The sequence below is a fragment of the Sebastes umbrosus genome, chromosome 3, assembly GCF_015220745.1.
Source record: "Sebastes umbrosus isolate fSebUmb1 chromosome 3, fSebUmb1.pri, whole genome shotgun sequence".
In the NCBI taxonomy this organism is placed as follows: domain Eukaryota; kingdom Metazoa; phylum Chordata; class Actinopteri; order Perciformes; family Sebastidae; genus Sebastes; species Sebastes umbrosus.
In genome coordinates, this window is record NC_051271.1 from 24,779,549 (window position 1) to 24,797,707 (window position 18,159).

Here is an 18,159-nt window from a genome sequence, read left to right on the forward strand (position 1 = left end):
TTAGTTTTTCTAAATCATGTTTAAACATGTATCCTCGAAGTCTCGCTATAAGCTACATTAAAATTTGCATATTTGTTTAAAACATAGGTTTGAAAACTTTAAGGAGAGAATAGACCATATTAAATATTTAATCCAAATTTAGCAATACATTTAATGTTTTTCAAGTTTCCTTTTTATTTGTCATGTGCAGGTTAACACAGGGTCAACGGTACAATGAAATATATAGGATAAGAGAATGGGTTACCTCAGCAATAAAAGCAATATATGAGATAATATAAAATTACAATAATAAGATAGAATAACATTAATAAGAAAGACAGACAATGATTAGATAAAATGCCAATAAATGTAAGATAAGTGATGACATGAATCAAATGAAATGTAGTACTATATACATATGAAAATGCGGATTGTGTGTGAAAGTATCTCTGACAATATAGCACAAATGTAATGAGGGAGGAATGAGATATGGGTTATGAGAATGGAATGAGATTGATAAATAAAAAAATATATAGCACCATCTGCTATAATGCTGAATTTGATTATAGCTTGTAAAATGTATAATGAAAAGTTGGATCTGTAGGATTTCAGAGCTATACACAGCCCTGCATTACTATTATTATTAATGTCACTTTCAAGCATGTGGCTTGGACTTTATTTTCATTTATCATAGGAAATATTTTATAAAAAAATATATTTCTTGTCACTTGTGAGAAATTTTGCTAGGTTGATGAAATCCATTAAATATAAAAGTTGTCTAACACATGCAGTTGCAGTATACAGCATAAGGATGACTTTTACTGATGATTTCATTAAATCAAAAAACACACTGAAGCCTTAGTATGGTTCAACTTTAATACAATAGTATAATGTTTAGACTACAGCTATGATATACACACTCAAGGCTACTAAGATGAATAGAAAATGAATAATAATATTAATCATATTAATAACAATAAAATACTCATAGTAAAAAACAAATACACCAAGACTCGTAATGGTCGTTTTGGTACACCTACTGACGTTAAACACACTAAGGCACCTTGTGACTTGAGGACATTGATATCATATTGAGGTAAACCCCGTCAACACATACAGTACAGTATGAAAGAGCTACAGTCAAGTCTTGCAAATGCTGCAACAAACTGTCCGTTCATGTCTGAAGTTCACTAGGAGCTGAGTTGCAAAAAAAAATGATGACTTTGCAGGAGTTTATCTCATAAATAAATTACATCCACAAAGAACACACAGAGACGATATGATTATCCTTCACTTTTGCAGAAACATTTCTTTCATAGCTATGCATTTGGTATCATGTTGCGGTCCAGTAGACGGGGGTATCGTGGTCGTGTCACTCCTCTCGTGTGCTCTGTACCATGGAGTACTTCTTGCAGGGGTTCTTAAGGCAGGCAGGAGGCCAGGTGAAGGGCCAGCTGTAGGAGCATGGTATCGACGTTTGGACGTTCCTCTCCATGAAGTTGAATAGTGGGTTCCACCAGGTGTTGGTGAGGTAGTTGTTGGGTGAGCATTTCAGAGTCTGTCAAAGAAATACAAGTTATCCTTTAGATAATATCAGTAATAATACAAGTTTATGTTTATTACCCTCCAAACAAGGGATGAAGCTCACAGTGCTGCTGATGAACAGACCAAACACACTTTTTGTCATAATGTTACTTGTTTTTATAATTTAAAAGTTGCTTTTGGTGCGATTGCATGTGAGATATTACTTGTAGCCATTAAGGACGAAGCATGAGGACCCTTTGTTCTTGTAATTATCGTAGTGGCCTAGCAGTAAAGAACATCTAATCGTTTTTACTTATATCAACGGATAGGTTCACAAGTACCGGTATGTCTTAAAACAATACTCACATGTCCGTGTACATTGTAACAGTTTTGCTTGCTGTTATCATTCCTCCTGTTCATACTGACAATCAAAACACCCCTTTCCTAACATGCCTCCATAGAGATGGGGGATGAAATCTGCAGTCCTGCAAAAATATATTCTTAAATTTGTCTGAAGTTAATATGAAGCTTCAGCGCTCAAGTGCCTCTTGCCATTTGTTCATTACTTTCTTTGTATGCAACTCAAGTTGCACGTTAATGACACTCTCTCCAGATTTCTGTCTTTTTCTTTGTATTCTTTTATTTCTCTAATGCCACCTACTAATGTATAAACTAGTTCATGTTGCAACTGCAAATTACATTAAATGCACATTTGTTTAAAACATACATAGATAGGCCTACATGAAAACTAGGGCTGCAACCAGCGATTATTTTCATCATCGATTAATCCATCAATTATTTTTTCGACTAATCAAATAGTTGTTTGGTCTATAAAACGTCAGAAAATGGTGAAAAATGTTGATCAGTGTTTCCCAAAACCCAAGATGACGTCCAAAAATGTCTTGTTTTGTTCACAACTCAAAGATATTCAGTTTACTGCCATAGAGGAGTAAGAAACCAGAAAATATTCACATTTAAGAAGCTGGAATCAGAGAATTTAAAAATCACTCAAACTGATTAATCGATTACAAAAATAGTTGGCGATTAATGTAATATTTGAGAACTAATCGATTAATTATTGCAGCTCTAATGAATAGTAAAATAAACTGAATAGAGGAAGTGAAAAAAACTTATTTGCACTGAAGTCAGCGGCCAGGTTGTGATTTATTTTTATGTGCAAACACATAATGTGTAATCATATATGTGATTAATATTTAAATGCACCTTGGAAAAATATTTTGCTTCCTACTACCCCATATCAACTGTCTGTCTATTATGTGGCCAGTAGAGGGGGTACTTCACCATGTCGAGAAGCCATATACTGACTGTTTGACATATAGGTTCTGCTACATTCTGACGCACAGTCTAAAAACACACTTGTACTTACTCTAAATATGTAATTATATGTAATATATAGACCATTTCCTCTCAACATAAACTGTAATAAATAATTGTTCTGGCATGTAACGCTTAGCTGGTACACTTAAGGTAAACTAAGTGAACAAAATACAGCCATATGTCACCAGACAGACAGTAAAGCCCTTCATGCATAATGATTAATGTGTAGCAAGGTTCAATGAGAGGGGAACCAGCAGCTCTGAAAGCTTCTTTTTTTACTCTCTTGCACTCAAACAGCCAGCCAGTGTAAAGCTCTGTGTTCAGACCTGTAAGTTGGCCATGGTGTGGTACCACCAGAACAGGCGGGAGGTGATGAAATAGGCCACGACCACATCCACACTGTAGTGCTCATGTGCCACCAAGATGCACACCACACCCACGGCACTTAGCAACCAGCACATCAGATGGTACCACCAGAATGACCGTGGCGAGTCTGTAAAGAGAGAGGGAAGGAAAGACAAGAGTGTTGGCAACATGTAAACAACCATTTATATTATGTTCTTCTATGTTTTCAAAAAAGGCAGTCTTTCTGTGCAATGTGACAAGAACAGAGATTTTCTGCAACATGCAGACAAGTCGGGCTACATCAAAGAACATGGTTATAGGGTCAACTTAAAACAACTGCTTGTAATATCTCTTCCTCACAATGTAGTTTTGCATTTTCACACTTTTTTTATATGCACTTTGGCCTTTTTTCTATTCAACTATACCGTAAATCCAGCAATATATCCAGCAACATACAAGCTATATAACACATCTAGAAATCGCTGCTGTCAAACTTTGAATATTTGAATGTTTAAATAAAAACAGAAACAGTGGCAACACATGTCAGATATTTGTATCCCATTAGTTCCTAGAAGGTCCAAGTGTAGCTGTAATAGAATGAGTGGAACATGGACAATGTAATTTATATATTATTCATGGCAAATTCCCCATAAATGATTCAAAACAAAGCAAACCTACAAGTGATGCTTTGAGTACTCACACTCCTTGATGAATAGGTAGGTGAGAGTGAGCATCACAGTGTGTCCGCTGTAGAGAAAGTCGCCACACAAGAGCTGTGAGTTTGTGATGGAGAGACCTCCACCGGAAATCAGCTGCAGAATTCGCTGGATTTTTGCCTGCGAGTCTCCGTGGAGCTGAGAGAGAGCAGGAAGTAAACGGGGAGAGGCAGACAAACTCTGGATCAGCGGCAACATTAAGACGGCAACTAATGATTATTTTCATTATTGATTAATTCAGCGACTATAATGTTTTTTTTAATTAATCAACAGTTTACTCTAGAGAGATTAAACGATTAATCTATTAGTTGTCAACTGTTAAATTAATTGCCAACTATTTTGATAATTAATTGGTTTGAGTAATTAAACAAAAAATAAAAATAATAATAATTCTCTGATTCCAGCTTCTTAAACATGAATATTTTCTGGTTTCCTTACTCCTCTATGACTGTAAACTGAATATCTTTGAGTTGTGGACAAAACAAGACATCATCTTGGGCTTTGGGGAACAATGATCGTCATTTTTCACCATTTTCTGACATTTTATAGAACAAACAACTAATCGATTAATCAATAAAATAATCAACAGATTAATAAACAATCAAAATAATTGTTAGTTGCAGCCCTAATTTACTCCACAAAAAGTCAGAAAAAAGTGAAAAATATCAAACACAAGTTCCCAGAGCCCAACAAATTAAAATTGCTTGTTTTGTCTGAACCAACAGTTCAAAAGTGAAAGAAAAGCAGCAAACCTTCACATTTGAAAAAGCTAAAACCAGAGAATGTTTGGCATCTTTACTTGATAAAATACTTATTTTTAATATTTAATACTAATTCTAACAATTATCAAGACTGTTGCCTATTAAAGGAATAGTTTGACATTTTCGAGTGCCCACTGGTTGCCTGGCAACCTCATGACGATGACTTCATGAAATTACTGCACCTTTCACAAGAAATGGCAGAAAAACACCTGTAAAACCACGCAGGAACAGAGCCGGCCAAGCTGTTTCACCCTCTTTCCAAACTTTACGCTAAACGAAGCTATCCGGCTGCTGGCTGTACCTCTATACAGTATTTACCATATAGACTTGACAGTGGCCTCAATCTTATCATCTAACTCTTTGCAAGAAAGCAAATAAGTGTATTTCCTAAATTGTCTGTTGATCTTTTCATCTCTAGGCAACATGATTGGAATTATACAGGGATGAAAAACATGTAGTCAAAATGAAGAGGAATTGAAGAAAGTAAAACAAAGATAGTATCAACTACACATGATCAAATCTTATGCTGCTGCTGCTCAAATTACTGTGGATAACTCACCTCTTACAAGTAGCTGAAGGCTTTCATACACCGTCTAAAACATTTCAAATTCTTGAGAACAAAACAACTCCTAAACTATCCAACCTCTGATCCTTTTGCACAACACAACCCATCAAACAACAGCCTGGAGCACATGTTTTTGATCAAACGCTGATGCACCTCAATATTGTTGATGTCCTGTGGCGGTTAAAAGTCAAAATGGCTTTTTTATAGCTTGCCTCTCTTGTGTGGCTGTGCAAAATGAGTCCCAGAGGGTGCACGAGAGTACACGGTTGAGAAAAGACAGCTGATGCCTGCTCTGATGTTTGCATGCTACTCACCTTAGGAGCACAAGTCATATGCATGCCAGGCACAGGCAGGGTGGTGATGTACATGGTGACACAGCGGTACAAGTACAGGGTGCCAATGAGGAAGAAGAACCGCCTGCTTGCTATTGACCTGCAAATAGAAAATGAGATTGCAGAAATATTGCATATATTTTTTTGGCAAACGTCTACTTTAATCTACTAAATTCTGGAGACCCTCTTGCACAGTGATCTGAGGGCTCCTGTAGCCAGTCAAATTGAGCTTTATTAACCAGACCACATAATGACAATGGAAATCCTCCATACTATGCTGTAACAGTGTTGAGTATGTTATTGGTGATGTTGGTTGCATTGCTAAGAACATTTTGTTGTCAGATTTTTGTTTCTATATCTTTATAGGCAAATGGTCAAATGTGGAAGACATGGTGTCAAAAGTAGAATTAAATTAAACAATTTCAGCTATCTACAGTAAACCTTTAGTGGTTTTAAAGAGCGAAGACTGCTTTCCAAACTATCATTTTGAACACACAGGGAAATTTCCACTGTAGAAAAGACAATTTCCTCACTGATGGCAGCATAATGTGATGTGTTACAACGTCTAACCACAAAACAGTTAACTATTTCAGTGAGGAAATAAACACTGTAGCCTACTGTATATAATCGTTCCTACGGTAAAAATGGCATTTTCCTCTTTGAATTTTCACAAAGACGAGCCTGGTGTTATTCTGTATTTTTCTTATTATTATTTTTATTAAATCTTGCGAAAAGACGAAAAAGCAATCATGTGTTTATCACAGTGGGCGACCTCCAGGTCTGAAAAGTGAAGCCAATGCTGAAGTACCTTAATCTTGCATTCTTTCTAATAGCCCGTGGGGGGCGACTCCTCTGGTTGCAAAAAGAAGTCTGATTGTATAGAAGTCTATGAAAAAATTACCCTACTTCTCACTTGATTTATTACCTCAGTAAACATTGTAAACATGAGTTTATGGTCTCAATCGTTAATTTCAAGTCTTTTTTTCAATACAGCATGATGTTCATTTAGTAAATTATGGTCCCATTTAGAGTCAAATAGACCATAAAGCAGGGGATGCTTTAGGGCGTGGCTACCTTGTAATTGACAGGTCGCTATCACGGCGTTGTCTGATCTGGGAGTTGTTTTCCTCTTACAACTTTAACCCTTTCACAGTGTGTTTTCAGTTCATGAAAGTTAACTGTAACATTTTGGTCGCCTTAAAATGTTTTATTCAGCATTTGGTTGTACTTAACTCCACCCTCTGGTGTCACTTCTGGTTGCAAAAAAACAAGTTGGCGACGGCCAAAATACCAAACTCAAGGCTTCAATATAGCAGTCCACAAACCAATGGGTGACTACGTCCACATCCTATGTACAGACTATGGTTTTTAATTATTTTTTTAGAAGTTTTTGGACAACAATTGAGGTCTATGGCACAGAGAGAAAAAATAAGATATATCAGGCTTTTGCTGCAGAGACCATATTTATTAATATCAGTTCATTGTTTGTTTTGGTCTTTGGGATCATGGAATTTGTTGACAATAAGAAAAATGTATAATATCACCAGACTTATCCCTGAAGCTGAAACCAACTTGTACAATAGGTAGAACAAAAGATTCTTACCTGTATCTGAAGAAGAACAACTGAATCATCCAAATGGCCAGCAGCACCATGCCATTGATCTCTGTCACTGTAAATGCCCATTTGACCCTGTCAATATAGTCAAAAAACTTATCAGGAAGAGGCGGGCTGCTTTCTTTGGGCGGGACCCTCTCGTGGACAATAGTGATGACGACTGTTGTGAGGACCAAGTTAAAGCCAGCGTAAAAGAAGACAATCGCTGTCTTCCACCACTCCATGGGCAGCCGGCTGACTTTTGACTCTGGCACGGAAATCTTCACGTAGTCATTGTGCCTCCCTATGCCTTTCCTAAAGCCCCTCTTTGTATCCTCTCCGCCAGGTGTATGGAGGGGACAGTTTTTACCGTTGCTGGGCGCAGCACCACCCTCCATTCCTGGGTTCAGACTCTCAGCAGCAGAGTCTCTCGCATCCACGAGCTCCTGTGACGCCATTGGTGCCTGCACTGTCCATCCACAGGCACCACTCCTGTGGGTTGAGGCTTTTTAACTGCCATGAGAGAAAAAGAAAGGTTAGAAAACTGACAAACTCTTTGGATGTCAAATCACCATGATGGGAAACAGGGAGGAGATGAACTCTAGTTTACTTTTGTTTCCACTCTTCCTTATCCTAGGGATTAGCAAAGCAAGCGATGGAGCTTTTATTGATGCACAGTTCTCGATTCCACTATCTGAAATGTCCTTTTTAAACTGAAAAACTATTTTTGAGATAATAGCAGCCAACTATTCTAGATGTGGTTGTGTGTTACATTTTCCTTCCCCTGGACATTCACCAGAACCACTGTGACAGTTTTCTGTTTGGACGCTCAGTCAGACTGTTATTTTGGGCCTTACAAAGTCTTTCGGCCACACTGCTTTGGTTTGTCCTCAACAAGCAGCTGCTAAGGTCACTTCAGTTTTCATAGTCAAAACATCGTCCGTTGCAACAGAGGAACTTGCATGCTCATTATAAAAGTTTCAAGCCTAAATTAAACTAAAATTGTTGAGATTGAAAGTTCATTCTTGACCTCAGAAACAGTAGTTTACAAAACAATCTCCCCACCACCACGATCCATTCAGTTGCTGTTCTGGAGGTTTTGATTGTATCACGTCAAATGTCTCTGCAGATGACAGTTTTGCTCAGTTTTCATGGAGAAAATACTTTTTTTCTGAGCACTTTTAAGGACTTCTTCTCCATGGTGGCTTAAAAGTCCACAACAACAGGGCAAACACCATCTGCTGAAGAAGATCGTGTGTACGATTGAAAGCTCCAGCTACTAAATGGACCTTGTGGTGAGATTGTTATATTAACAAAATTAAAACTAAAGTCAGATCAAATATAATAATGGGTGGATTGTTGTGAGCCAGTTGGAGACGGGCTAGGGCAATGTTTGTGTTTGTTGTTGAGCTCTTTCCAGTTAATGACTTGAGCGAGCACTACAGCAACGACCATTTTCATTCTTTCGTGTCTAAAAGGCTTCTATTTCCCTTTTAACAGCTACATTAATGGATTTGAGGATTCTGCCGTCAGCCCTGAAATGCATCACAATAAATGTCATCTGGGATACACACAGAATGGTATATGTTTACCTGGAGACAAACCTGGCACTAGGGCAAAAGAGGGGATAAATATGGAGTATATGGCTGGATACAGGAGAGCTGCTGAAAGTATCAGTTTCCTCAGAATCAATTTTTGGGAAAATATTATTACAGTGGACAAAGGCTTATTGTAGAATGCCCTCTGACTAACCCACAGCAGATTCAGCCTCTGTTATGCAACTGATGGATGGCCACAGAACACAAAGTCTGACAGACTTTGTGGGAGTTAAAGGGGCCAGCATATAAATACTGATCAAGATAGCAAATAAGATCACCAAGACCAGACAAACAATATAAGCCAATTATAATGTCATGTCCCTTATGTTATTAGTGAGATTATGTTGCAGCTCTGTGGTTAGTTATACTGTGATCCTATAGGTCGAGGACATTTACTCTATTGCTGGTGTAGCAAAGCGTTTACATCATGAATATGAGACATTGTGAATGTGTCCTTTTGGTTTTTGGAAAAAAACATGCTTTCACATTTTCACAGCTCAGTTTAAACTTGTGAATTTTAAGATGTCAGTACTCAAGATAAACATCAGAGAGACAGACTGTGGTGACAATGTCATCTAGAGACAAATCCTGCTGCTGCTCCATAGACTGTTATTAATGAAATACTATGACAGCGCATGACGTCAGTGCCTGACAACGGTGCTGATGCTGGGTGTGGTCAGAGGTGCAACACTCTTTGACGACTTCAACTAGAGAGGGCAGGGAAACACTGCATTTTAAGCCTGTTTTTACATTTTTAAGGTTTGGTTCATTTTAAACTGCTTGGTTAAGGTTAGGGAAATATTGTGGTCAGGGTTAAAAAAAAACTACTTGGTTAAGTTTGACAAAACAGTAATTTTACAGGTCCGCAAATTTCATGGTAATAAGGTGATAATTAGCAAGTAACCTATTTGAAATTTATTTAGAATTACTGCCAAATTATCCCAATATAACCCCTCAACATTTTTCGAAAGTTTCTTTATAATAAACATTATTTAATTATTATATTCCCCTATTTCCCAATAGCTAGTAATTTATTTAATACATTTCCAGGAAAATAATACAAAGTTAATTGATATGCTTTATTTCCATGTCTGCTGATAAATAGATAATAATTAGCAAATAACTTATTTTTCTTTTTATTCTTACTTCCCTGAATCATCACATTAGCTACCAGGTTACATTTGTGTAGACAATAAGTCACACAATGGTGAGATTTGTGCCTGATCAGAAGTGTCTTCTATTCGTTTTGGTTTTCCACCTCCGATGGAGAGCAGCACACAGCCGCTTCTCAATGGCCCTATTTTAACGATTATATGCTATTTCAGCATATCATTATTAAATCATGTTTATAATAAAGTAATTTTCGATAAATTTTGAGGTAAATATTGGGTCAGTAATTTCAAAGAAACTTCAAATAGGTTACTTGCTAATTATCACCTAATTACCATGAAATTTGCAGACCTGTAAAATGAAGTGTTACCAACAGTTCCAACTCAAGGTTCACTTGCTAGCTAACACGAACAAGAAGACTTCATGATAAGGTTGAAAGCTCCAGAAAAGGCTAGTAAGTGGATCTTGAGTTGGGATGGTTGTCAAAGGTCAAGAATGAACTTCTACTTTATTGGGGTTACTGAAAGATTGTGGTCATGGTTAACAGAAGTCAACTGTTGGTAGGAGCAGCCCGCTTTCATTCCCAGAGCGTAGTGTGGTGGCGTAGTTTAAAGAGTGAAAAGACACTTGGCGGGTGGGACGAGTGGGATTTCATCCAGGAGACCGCTGCTCATGTCCAGTGCGCTAAGTTTCACTTACACGTTACAATAAGCTGTTCGTTTGTGCCATATGTTCACAACATTCAGTTTCATTTTCACTTTACAAACATAGTAGTTTTAAGCCCAACTATGTTGTTTTCTCCTAAACCTAACTAGGCCCTAAGTGGTTTTGATGCCTAAACCTAAAGTGACGCCAAGGGGTGTGACAAAAGCGGTGGTATGTGACGAGTGGGGATGAGAAGGTGTTGCTAGAAGACGAGATGTAAAGCGGTCTCTGGTGTCAAAATTAGACACTTTTTACAAATTCAACAGTTATTATTCACACCTACATGAGGTCACTTGTTAGGAAAACATAAAGATACTTTAGGTTGTTTTAAAGTATTTTAACAAATGACCAAATTTTTCTGGTGATGACAGTCTCTTTAAGTCTTGATGATCTGATTTTTGGCTTATGATTTGTATAGTTGTTGTAAATATTGACTTTACTGTCAAAATGGTTGGAGAGGAACAATACTTTGTGTATTTTTTCTTTAATAAAAACTACAAGTGTTTTTCTTGTATCTGTGTATGCTCTGACGGATCAGAGCGACAGTCAATACAAAGGAGATGGGAGATATTTATCTTCCCATGTTCACTGTGGGATTGCAAGTGTACTGTACATGGGAGGTCAGCAGAGTGTCTCCATTAGACTAGTTTTCCATCTTCTCCCCAGCGTACAGTATGTTTTCCCACCAGCCGGAGCACCCAGCACTCTAAATGTGGATGGGTGGTGATGGAAAACTGGCAGAAAAACCTATTCCACATGGTCACAGGCCGTAATGGATAACTTGGCCGCCTCCACTCGCTCAAGCTATTTCAGGAGAAGCCACCCAGTTGCCTCGAAGGCTGTATTTTACTCCTGGGGAACCGAGGCTTTGACTCCATTTTGGGACCTTCATAATAACACGCTACTATTGCCGTCCACTCATTTTCTTCTTTACATCGTGTGGATTGTCTTCATCAAAGGGAGGGTTAAAAATAAGTCAAAGCAGTCGTGGCCCAGCCCCATAGGGCCTGGTGACACTACAGAGATGAGAAGACTACATATTTTATGAAATGTAATGGCTGTAAATCAAGCATGGAAACTGCATGTTCAGCAGCAAATCATGTTTAGGTTTTAGTTTTGTTTTCCCATGTTTTGTTTCATTTCATTTCAAAAACAGATGCTCAAAATGTTTAATATTTAAATATAGAGTTCAAAAGTTTCTCTGAAGATGATGTGATTGAAGTATTTGAGACAAGTTTGTATAGCACTTTGGCACTATTTACACCGCTGTTTGAGATTCTGTAATTAAAAATAAAAAAAGATTTCCCCAATGGCTTTGTGATAAAAAGAGGATTTATTAATGCTTTTTGAAATGACAAGATGGAGGTGCTTTTTAAAAACAAACATCAGTAGTAGTAGTGCTGTAAGAAGTTCAGATCCTTTACTTAAAAATAATGAACAATGTACTTAATAATGCTTAAATGTACATGAGTATAAGAAAGCAAAATGTACTTAAAGTAACAAAAATGCATAACAATCTGAGTGTTATATTACTGGATGGTTAATACTGATGCAGTAATGTCTAAGTAGTCTTTTACTGCTGTAGCTGCTTCAGGTGGACCTAATTTTAACTACTTTATAGAGTAAATTAGTTTAATATAAACTTGTCAACTAAATGTACTGCATGTATTACAATGTGTCCCTCCAAAATGTAGTGGAGTAGTAGTATACTTGAAATAAGTAAAGTACAGGTATGTCAAAGTTGAAGTTAAGTAGTGTTTGAGTAAATGTTCTAAGTTACTTTCTACCACGTACTAGTAGTAGTAGTAGTAGATGGTTATAGTAGAAGTAGTGTTAGTAGAAGAAGTACCCTATACTTGTAGTAGACCTAGTAGTAGATGTTGACATCACAGTAGTAACATCAGCACAGTTTGTCATAAGTAATAATGTTGCATATTCATTTACCAGTAAACATTTCATGGTAATAAAGTGTAAGATGATAGCAAATGTTTGAAACCATTGTTTTTTTTACCACAATGATGTTCACTTCCTGTACTGGATCTCATATGACTTTAGTCTAACTGTGCAAAGCTGTTCCTCAAAACACAAAAATACATTACTTGCTGACAGAAGAAATACATTTTGTTTTTATTTCTGAAATCCACTTTTATAGTGTACAAGCCAAAATGGTCAGTCTGAGCGGTGAGCATGGAGCCACCCCTACTTTTCTGGGTGCCAAAACCACATGTGGGTGGATATACTCTCAGTAATGTCAGGTTCAAGACTGGGTGTCTCCCATGCCTCCCCAGTTATTACAGGGCGGCAGTCTGTCACATGTGGTGTGTGCAGCACAGCCGGGTTTGAAGTTTACTTTTGGGGTGTAGCACAGTGGCCCCACAGACTGTTAAACAGCATGTTCCCTATGAGGCTACTGGGTGGGGCAACAGGTCATTGCACATATCCTGTAATTAAACCCTCCGGTTTTCAGTCAAGGCTACTGCAATAGAGAACTGCAACTTGATTTATTAAATTAGGATTAAAACTGAACAGCTGCCTAACACAAGCATGCACAGTCTATGTGCTGGGTATAATTCAGAAATAATGTTTTTAAGATTATATGAGAACTTGCCTATTTATGTGCAGCAGGTGATGCTATACCCTGATGAAATGCTGTGTATAACTGACATCATCATACCATAAACACGTATAGTCTCCAGCTCATGTCTACTGATCCACAGGCTAAAACTTTTTTGCATGAATTTTAATCCAACACATACTGAAAATGAAAGATTTATTATGTCTCCTATATAGATTTCATATCCACTATCTCTATCTGTAAGCAAGACTGATGAAAAAAGTTGAATATGAGGAGTATAAAATCTATCTATTCTACTGAAGATCACACATTACTGCCACAATTGAAGACATGCAATCCAACGCATAACGACGACCAGATGAAGATCTGTGTTTTAGATTCACATGTTGCACAGGTTTTATATCATAGCATCCTACCTGCCTGCTGTGCTTGGGCCTCCTAGCGCCTCTTCCTGTAGTTGCAGTTCCTTGACTGTGTGATGCTGCGCCCTGCCTGCTCGCTGCTCTGCTGCTGCTGCTGCTGCTCAGGCTGATCTGCTACATCACCAGACGGTGCCACGAGCTTTAGAGGGAGCGCTCCTCCCAGAAGCCCCACATGTATATATCCACACATCCATCAAGGCTATAGTCCGTATACCCAGCCTCCTGCCTCGCATCCCCTCTAATCCAGACTATAACTGTCCTGTAATCAGCACAAGCATCGCCCTGTAACTCGTGTAATATAGGTCTGCAAGATTCGCATTTAGGTGGAGTACAGTAGCACCGTGTTTATTAATAGAATCCTATGGGAATTTAGGTTATTATGGAGGGACACAATATATATTTTTTAAATTTTATAAATACCATTTAAATCCATAAAAAATGTGTATCCTTGCTTATTTAGCCATTACCATTATTTTAAGTAATTTTACATATTTCTAGAAATATTAGTAATAATTGTATTCTCACTTTCAAAACATAAATATTAAAAGCACCGTGTTTATTAATAGAATCCTATGTGAATTTAGGTTAATATGGAGGGACACAATATTTTTTTTTATTTTATAAATGTAAGATAAAATACCATTAAAATCCACTATAAATGTTTATCCTTGCTTATTTAGCCATTCCCATTATTTTAAGTGATTGACATATTTCTAGAAATATTAGTTACAATTCTCACTTTCAAAACATAAATATATATTTAAAAAAAAATGGTAGCAACGTGTTTATTAATAGAATCGTATGGGAATTTAAGTTATTATGGAGGGACACAATATTTTTTAAAATTGTATAAATGTAAGCTAAAATACCATTAAAATCCATTAAAATTGTGTGTCCTTGCTTATTTAGCCATTCCCATTATTTTAAGTAAATTTGCATATTTCTAGAAATATTAGTAATAATTGTGTTCTCACTTTCAAAATATAAATATATATTAAAAAAATAGTAGCAACGTGTTTATTAATAGAATCGTATGGGAATTTAGGTTATTATGGAGGGACACAATATTTTTTTAAACATTTTTTAATGTAAGATAAAATATCATTAAAATCCATTAAAAATGTGTATCCTTGCTTATTTAGCCATTCCCATTATTTTAAGTAATTTTACATATTTCTAGCCATATTAGTAATAATTGTGTTCTCACTTTCAAAACATAAATATAAAAAATATATATTATATTTTAATGATAACTGGGTTGCGCACGAAATTCAATATCAACATGCTATCATTTAGTGCGCTAAAACAGTATGTGTGATTTTTTAGTATGTATGAAACCAATAGAACGCAAGTTGCATACTACTTCCGGTGAAATACTATATTACGCACCGCGCTGGACACTACGGCGTCATAAATATCCCACAATGCAATGCGGCAGTAACTTACAACCGTTCTTAACGGACGTTTGCCGGACAGCTCTGTCATGTCTATAAATGCTTCAATTTAACTTACTATTAATTATAATTAACTAAATATAATATTTCACTTTGCTCGGCGTAATATATATTTTAACTTAATTCAGACGTCGATTCTCAATAAAAACGCCGTTTTACGTCACATGAAGGTAGGCACGGGTTACCATGGTTACACGTCTGGCAAGGAGGCTCTCAGGAAGTGACGACATAAATGGTGAGTTCAGTGCGTCCGGAAAAGATACTGCTGTTTATTATTCACACTAAAGTATGATGAACAACTGGTACACTTGTGGTGCTTAGTAGTATGCCATTTCAGACGAAGAAACCCTGGATTTTTTTCCCTTTTAAGCTATTCTTAAATATCGATAGATAGATAAATAGATGGATAGATAAATGGATATATATATATCTATCTATCTATCTATTTATAGATAGATATATATATATATAGATAGATAGATAGATAGATAGATGGATATATAGATAGATAGATAGATAGATAGATAGATAGATAGATAGATAGATAGTAACTTTATTGCTCTTGAGGCAAATTCAAGTTTCCAGCATCACATTTCCATAGTGCAAAACATGTAAGTAAAAAAAGTTAGTAGTGCAAAGTAAAAAAAAATATACCAGATATAAAAATACAAGGAGATGAAGAAAAAAATATAGTGCAGGGTAACAGCTGTGATACACGACTATTAAAAAAGTGAATATAGTGCAGAAGAAACTGTTAAAAATGAGTATAGTGCAGGGTAACTCCAGTAGCTTAGTCTATGAAAGTGCACTGTGTGCATTATTAGTTATTGTGCTGAGAGACCATAACGAAACAAAACTGACATCAGATCAGTTTTTAGTTTTTTTTCTCCCCCTGAACCTTTTTTTTTATTTCAAAATGACAGTATCCATAGTAACAGTAGAAAACATTAAACACATTTACATACAGATGAAGCATAGTGAAAACATAAACAAAGAGCTGTGCCACACATAAAAGGACAACAGAAATGAAACAAAAACAACATAAAATAAAAAAATAAATAAAAAAGAGACCACGCGAAAGTATGACAATAATTTCACTTAAAAACTTTAAAGATATTGCATACATTCATTATTTTCATTGCTTTTTTTGTTTTGTGAGGAAGAAATTGTAGACAGATATAATTCCATTTCTTTCATAAATACAAAGAAGTTAGGCTTTTTTTTGGTAAATATATATTGATACTGTAATATGAAATTATACACACTGTGATAGAGAATGTGATCCATACTGTCAACACATAATCCACAAAAATAAATCTTTCAACAATTGCCACTAGAGCTGCAACTAACAATTATTTTTACTAGCTCTGTTTATAATATGCAGATTATTTTTAAGATATGAATTGTTTTGTCTATAAAATGTCAAAAAATAATTGAAAAATGTCCAAAATCATGTCTTCCAAAACCAAAATATATTTAGTTTTATAATAATAGAATAATAATTAGTAAAATATTCACATTGAAGCTGGAAACGGAGGATGATGGCCTTTTTTTTCTTAAATAAATCACTCAAAACATAAACAAAGAGCTATGCCAAACATAAAAGGACAACAGAAATGAAACAAAACCAACATAAAATAAATAAATAAATAAAAAAAAGACCACACGAGAGTATGACAATAATTTCACTTAATAACTTTAAAGTTATTGCATACATTCATTGTTTTCATTGCTTTTTTGTTTTGTGAGGAAGAAATTGTTGACGGATATAATTCGATTTCTTTCGTATATACAAAGAAATTAGGCTTTTTTTTGGGTAAATTTACAACTTGTGAATGTGGAACTTCGCGAGAATTAAAATGAAAGGAAACTGAACATTCTTTCAATTCATGACATAAATATTCATCAGATATGTGTGTTTATATATAAATATATGTTCTTGCCTTCTTTACCATCATCGTTTAGCAACTTCTTTAAATCTAATTCTCAAATTCATTCACATAATACTAGACAGGTTAATCATCTTCACCTGGCTTTTTACAAAACAAAACATGGCCAGTACTCCCTCAGATATCGTGGTGTACAAATATGGAACACCAAAAATACATGTTATCAAGAGCTCGTTATCCTTAGAACATTTTAAAAGGAAATTATCATCACACTTAATTAATTATGTCTAATTATTTTTGATATGTTTAGATATATTTTATTTTCTTCTGTACTGTTTTTTGTATGTATTTCATTGTTTTTATTGGATTGTTTCCCACTGTTTGTGTACTTCTTGTTGTTGTTTGACTTTTGTTGTATTTTTAAAATGATGTTAGTTTAGATCTTTCTTCCTTTTTTGTTATAGTTTTTTTTCTCCTGGGGTTGGGGGTTGTATAAGCCTGTGGCTTCTTGACCTCTCCTGACACATTTCTTGTTTTTTTTTCATTGACTGGATTTTGTGCAGTTTTATATAAGTGCAAATAAATAAAAAAAAAAAAAAAAAAGAAAAAAAGATTAATAAGAAAAAATGCATTACTGTCTTTGTCACTGTAATCATAGCAACCAAATATAATATGTCTATAGTACAGTGCAAAATCTGAGAAAATGTTAACAAGTATAAAATTATTGACATCTTTCCACAATTCACATGTATATTTACAGCACCAGAATCTCCCCCTGAACCTGAACGGACCACTGGCTGAGGAGGAAATGCGTCACTACGTCACTCCGTCGCCGGTGACGTGGCTGACGTGGCTGACGTGGCTTCCCGGTTGCCGTCCTTCCTTGGTTGTTGTGCCAAGGCTCCACCGGGCTTCCCCATTCACTGGAGATATACCTGAGCCATAAAGCAAAACAAAATAAAACAATACCCGTGCTAGCAAACAAACAGACAAGCAGTCAGTCGTTTTATGTTTGTTTTTCTAAGAGGTAGCCGGTTGAATCAGCCATGGAGACGTATAGTGGCAACTCACACAAGAAACAGAAGCTAGGCAACGCTGCTGCTCAGAACTGGGTGAGTTTCTCTCTTTCTCCAAGTTGTGTTTGATGATTCAACACCGTCCACCTCCACTAACCAGCTGCTAATGAGATAACTGTCCGGTTGACATAATAACTTGCTTAACATTATACAGCTGTAGTTACAGTAATGCTAAC

General features: G+C 36.1%; 2 protein-coding genes and 1 long non-coding RNA gene across 3 annotated transcripts in view; 2 read left to right on the forward strand and 1 right to left on the reverse strand.

The window, feature by feature from the left end:
* Positions 1–834: 834 nt before the first annotated feature.
* Positions 835–13,787, reverse strand: sgms2a (sphingomyelin synthase 2a). The gene is made up of 6 exons (XM_037762316.1): positions 13,559–13,787; positions 7,164–7,667; positions 5,543–5,660; positions 3,887–4,040; positions 3,168–3,334; positions 835–1,537 (listed from the first exon to the last, which is right to left on the reverse strand). Exons 2-6 carry the CDS (start codon positions 7,610–7,612, stop codon positions 1,352–1,354), a joined length of 1,074 nt encoding a protein of 357 aa, XP_037618244.1. The 5' UTR covers positions 7,613–7,667; positions 13,559–13,787; the 3' UTR covers positions 835–1,351.
* On the forward strand, positions 3,824–9,107 carry LOC119483832. The gene is made up of 3 exons (XR_005205803.1): positions 3,824–3,902; positions 7,501–7,689; positions 8,655–9,107. It is a non-coding gene; the product is annotated as an uncharacterized LOC119483832 (long non-coding RNA).
* Positions 13,788–17,734: 3,947 nt separating the features above from the next.
* papss1 (3'-phosphoadenosine 5'-phosphosulfate synthase 1) overlaps positions 17,735–18,159 on the forward strand; it is a 20,376-nt gene continuing 19,951 nt past the window's right edge. Inside the window, exon 1 of the mRNA XM_037762285.1 lies at positions 17,735–18,019. Coding sequence (XP_037618213.1) covers positions 17,954–18,019 — 66 coding nt within the window. The 5' untranslated portion in view covers positions 17,735–17,953. The remainder of the gene's footprint in view (positions 18,020–18,159) is intronic.

Bases quoted from the DNA above. Each gene is read 5' to 3' on its own strand.
- sgms2a (XM_037762316.1), bottom strand. From the start codon at position 7,612: ATGGCGTCACAGGAGCTCGTGGATGCGAGAGACTCTGCTGCTGAGAGT. The intron at 4,041-5,542 runs GTGAGTAGCATG...GCTCTCTCTCAG, and splicing joins ATATGACTTGTGCTCCTAAG to CTCCACGGAGACTCGCAGGC. The intron at 3,335-3,886 runs GTGAGTACTCAA...CTCTCTTTACAG, and splicing joins CTACCTATTCATCAAGGAGT to ACTCGCCACGGTCATTCTGG.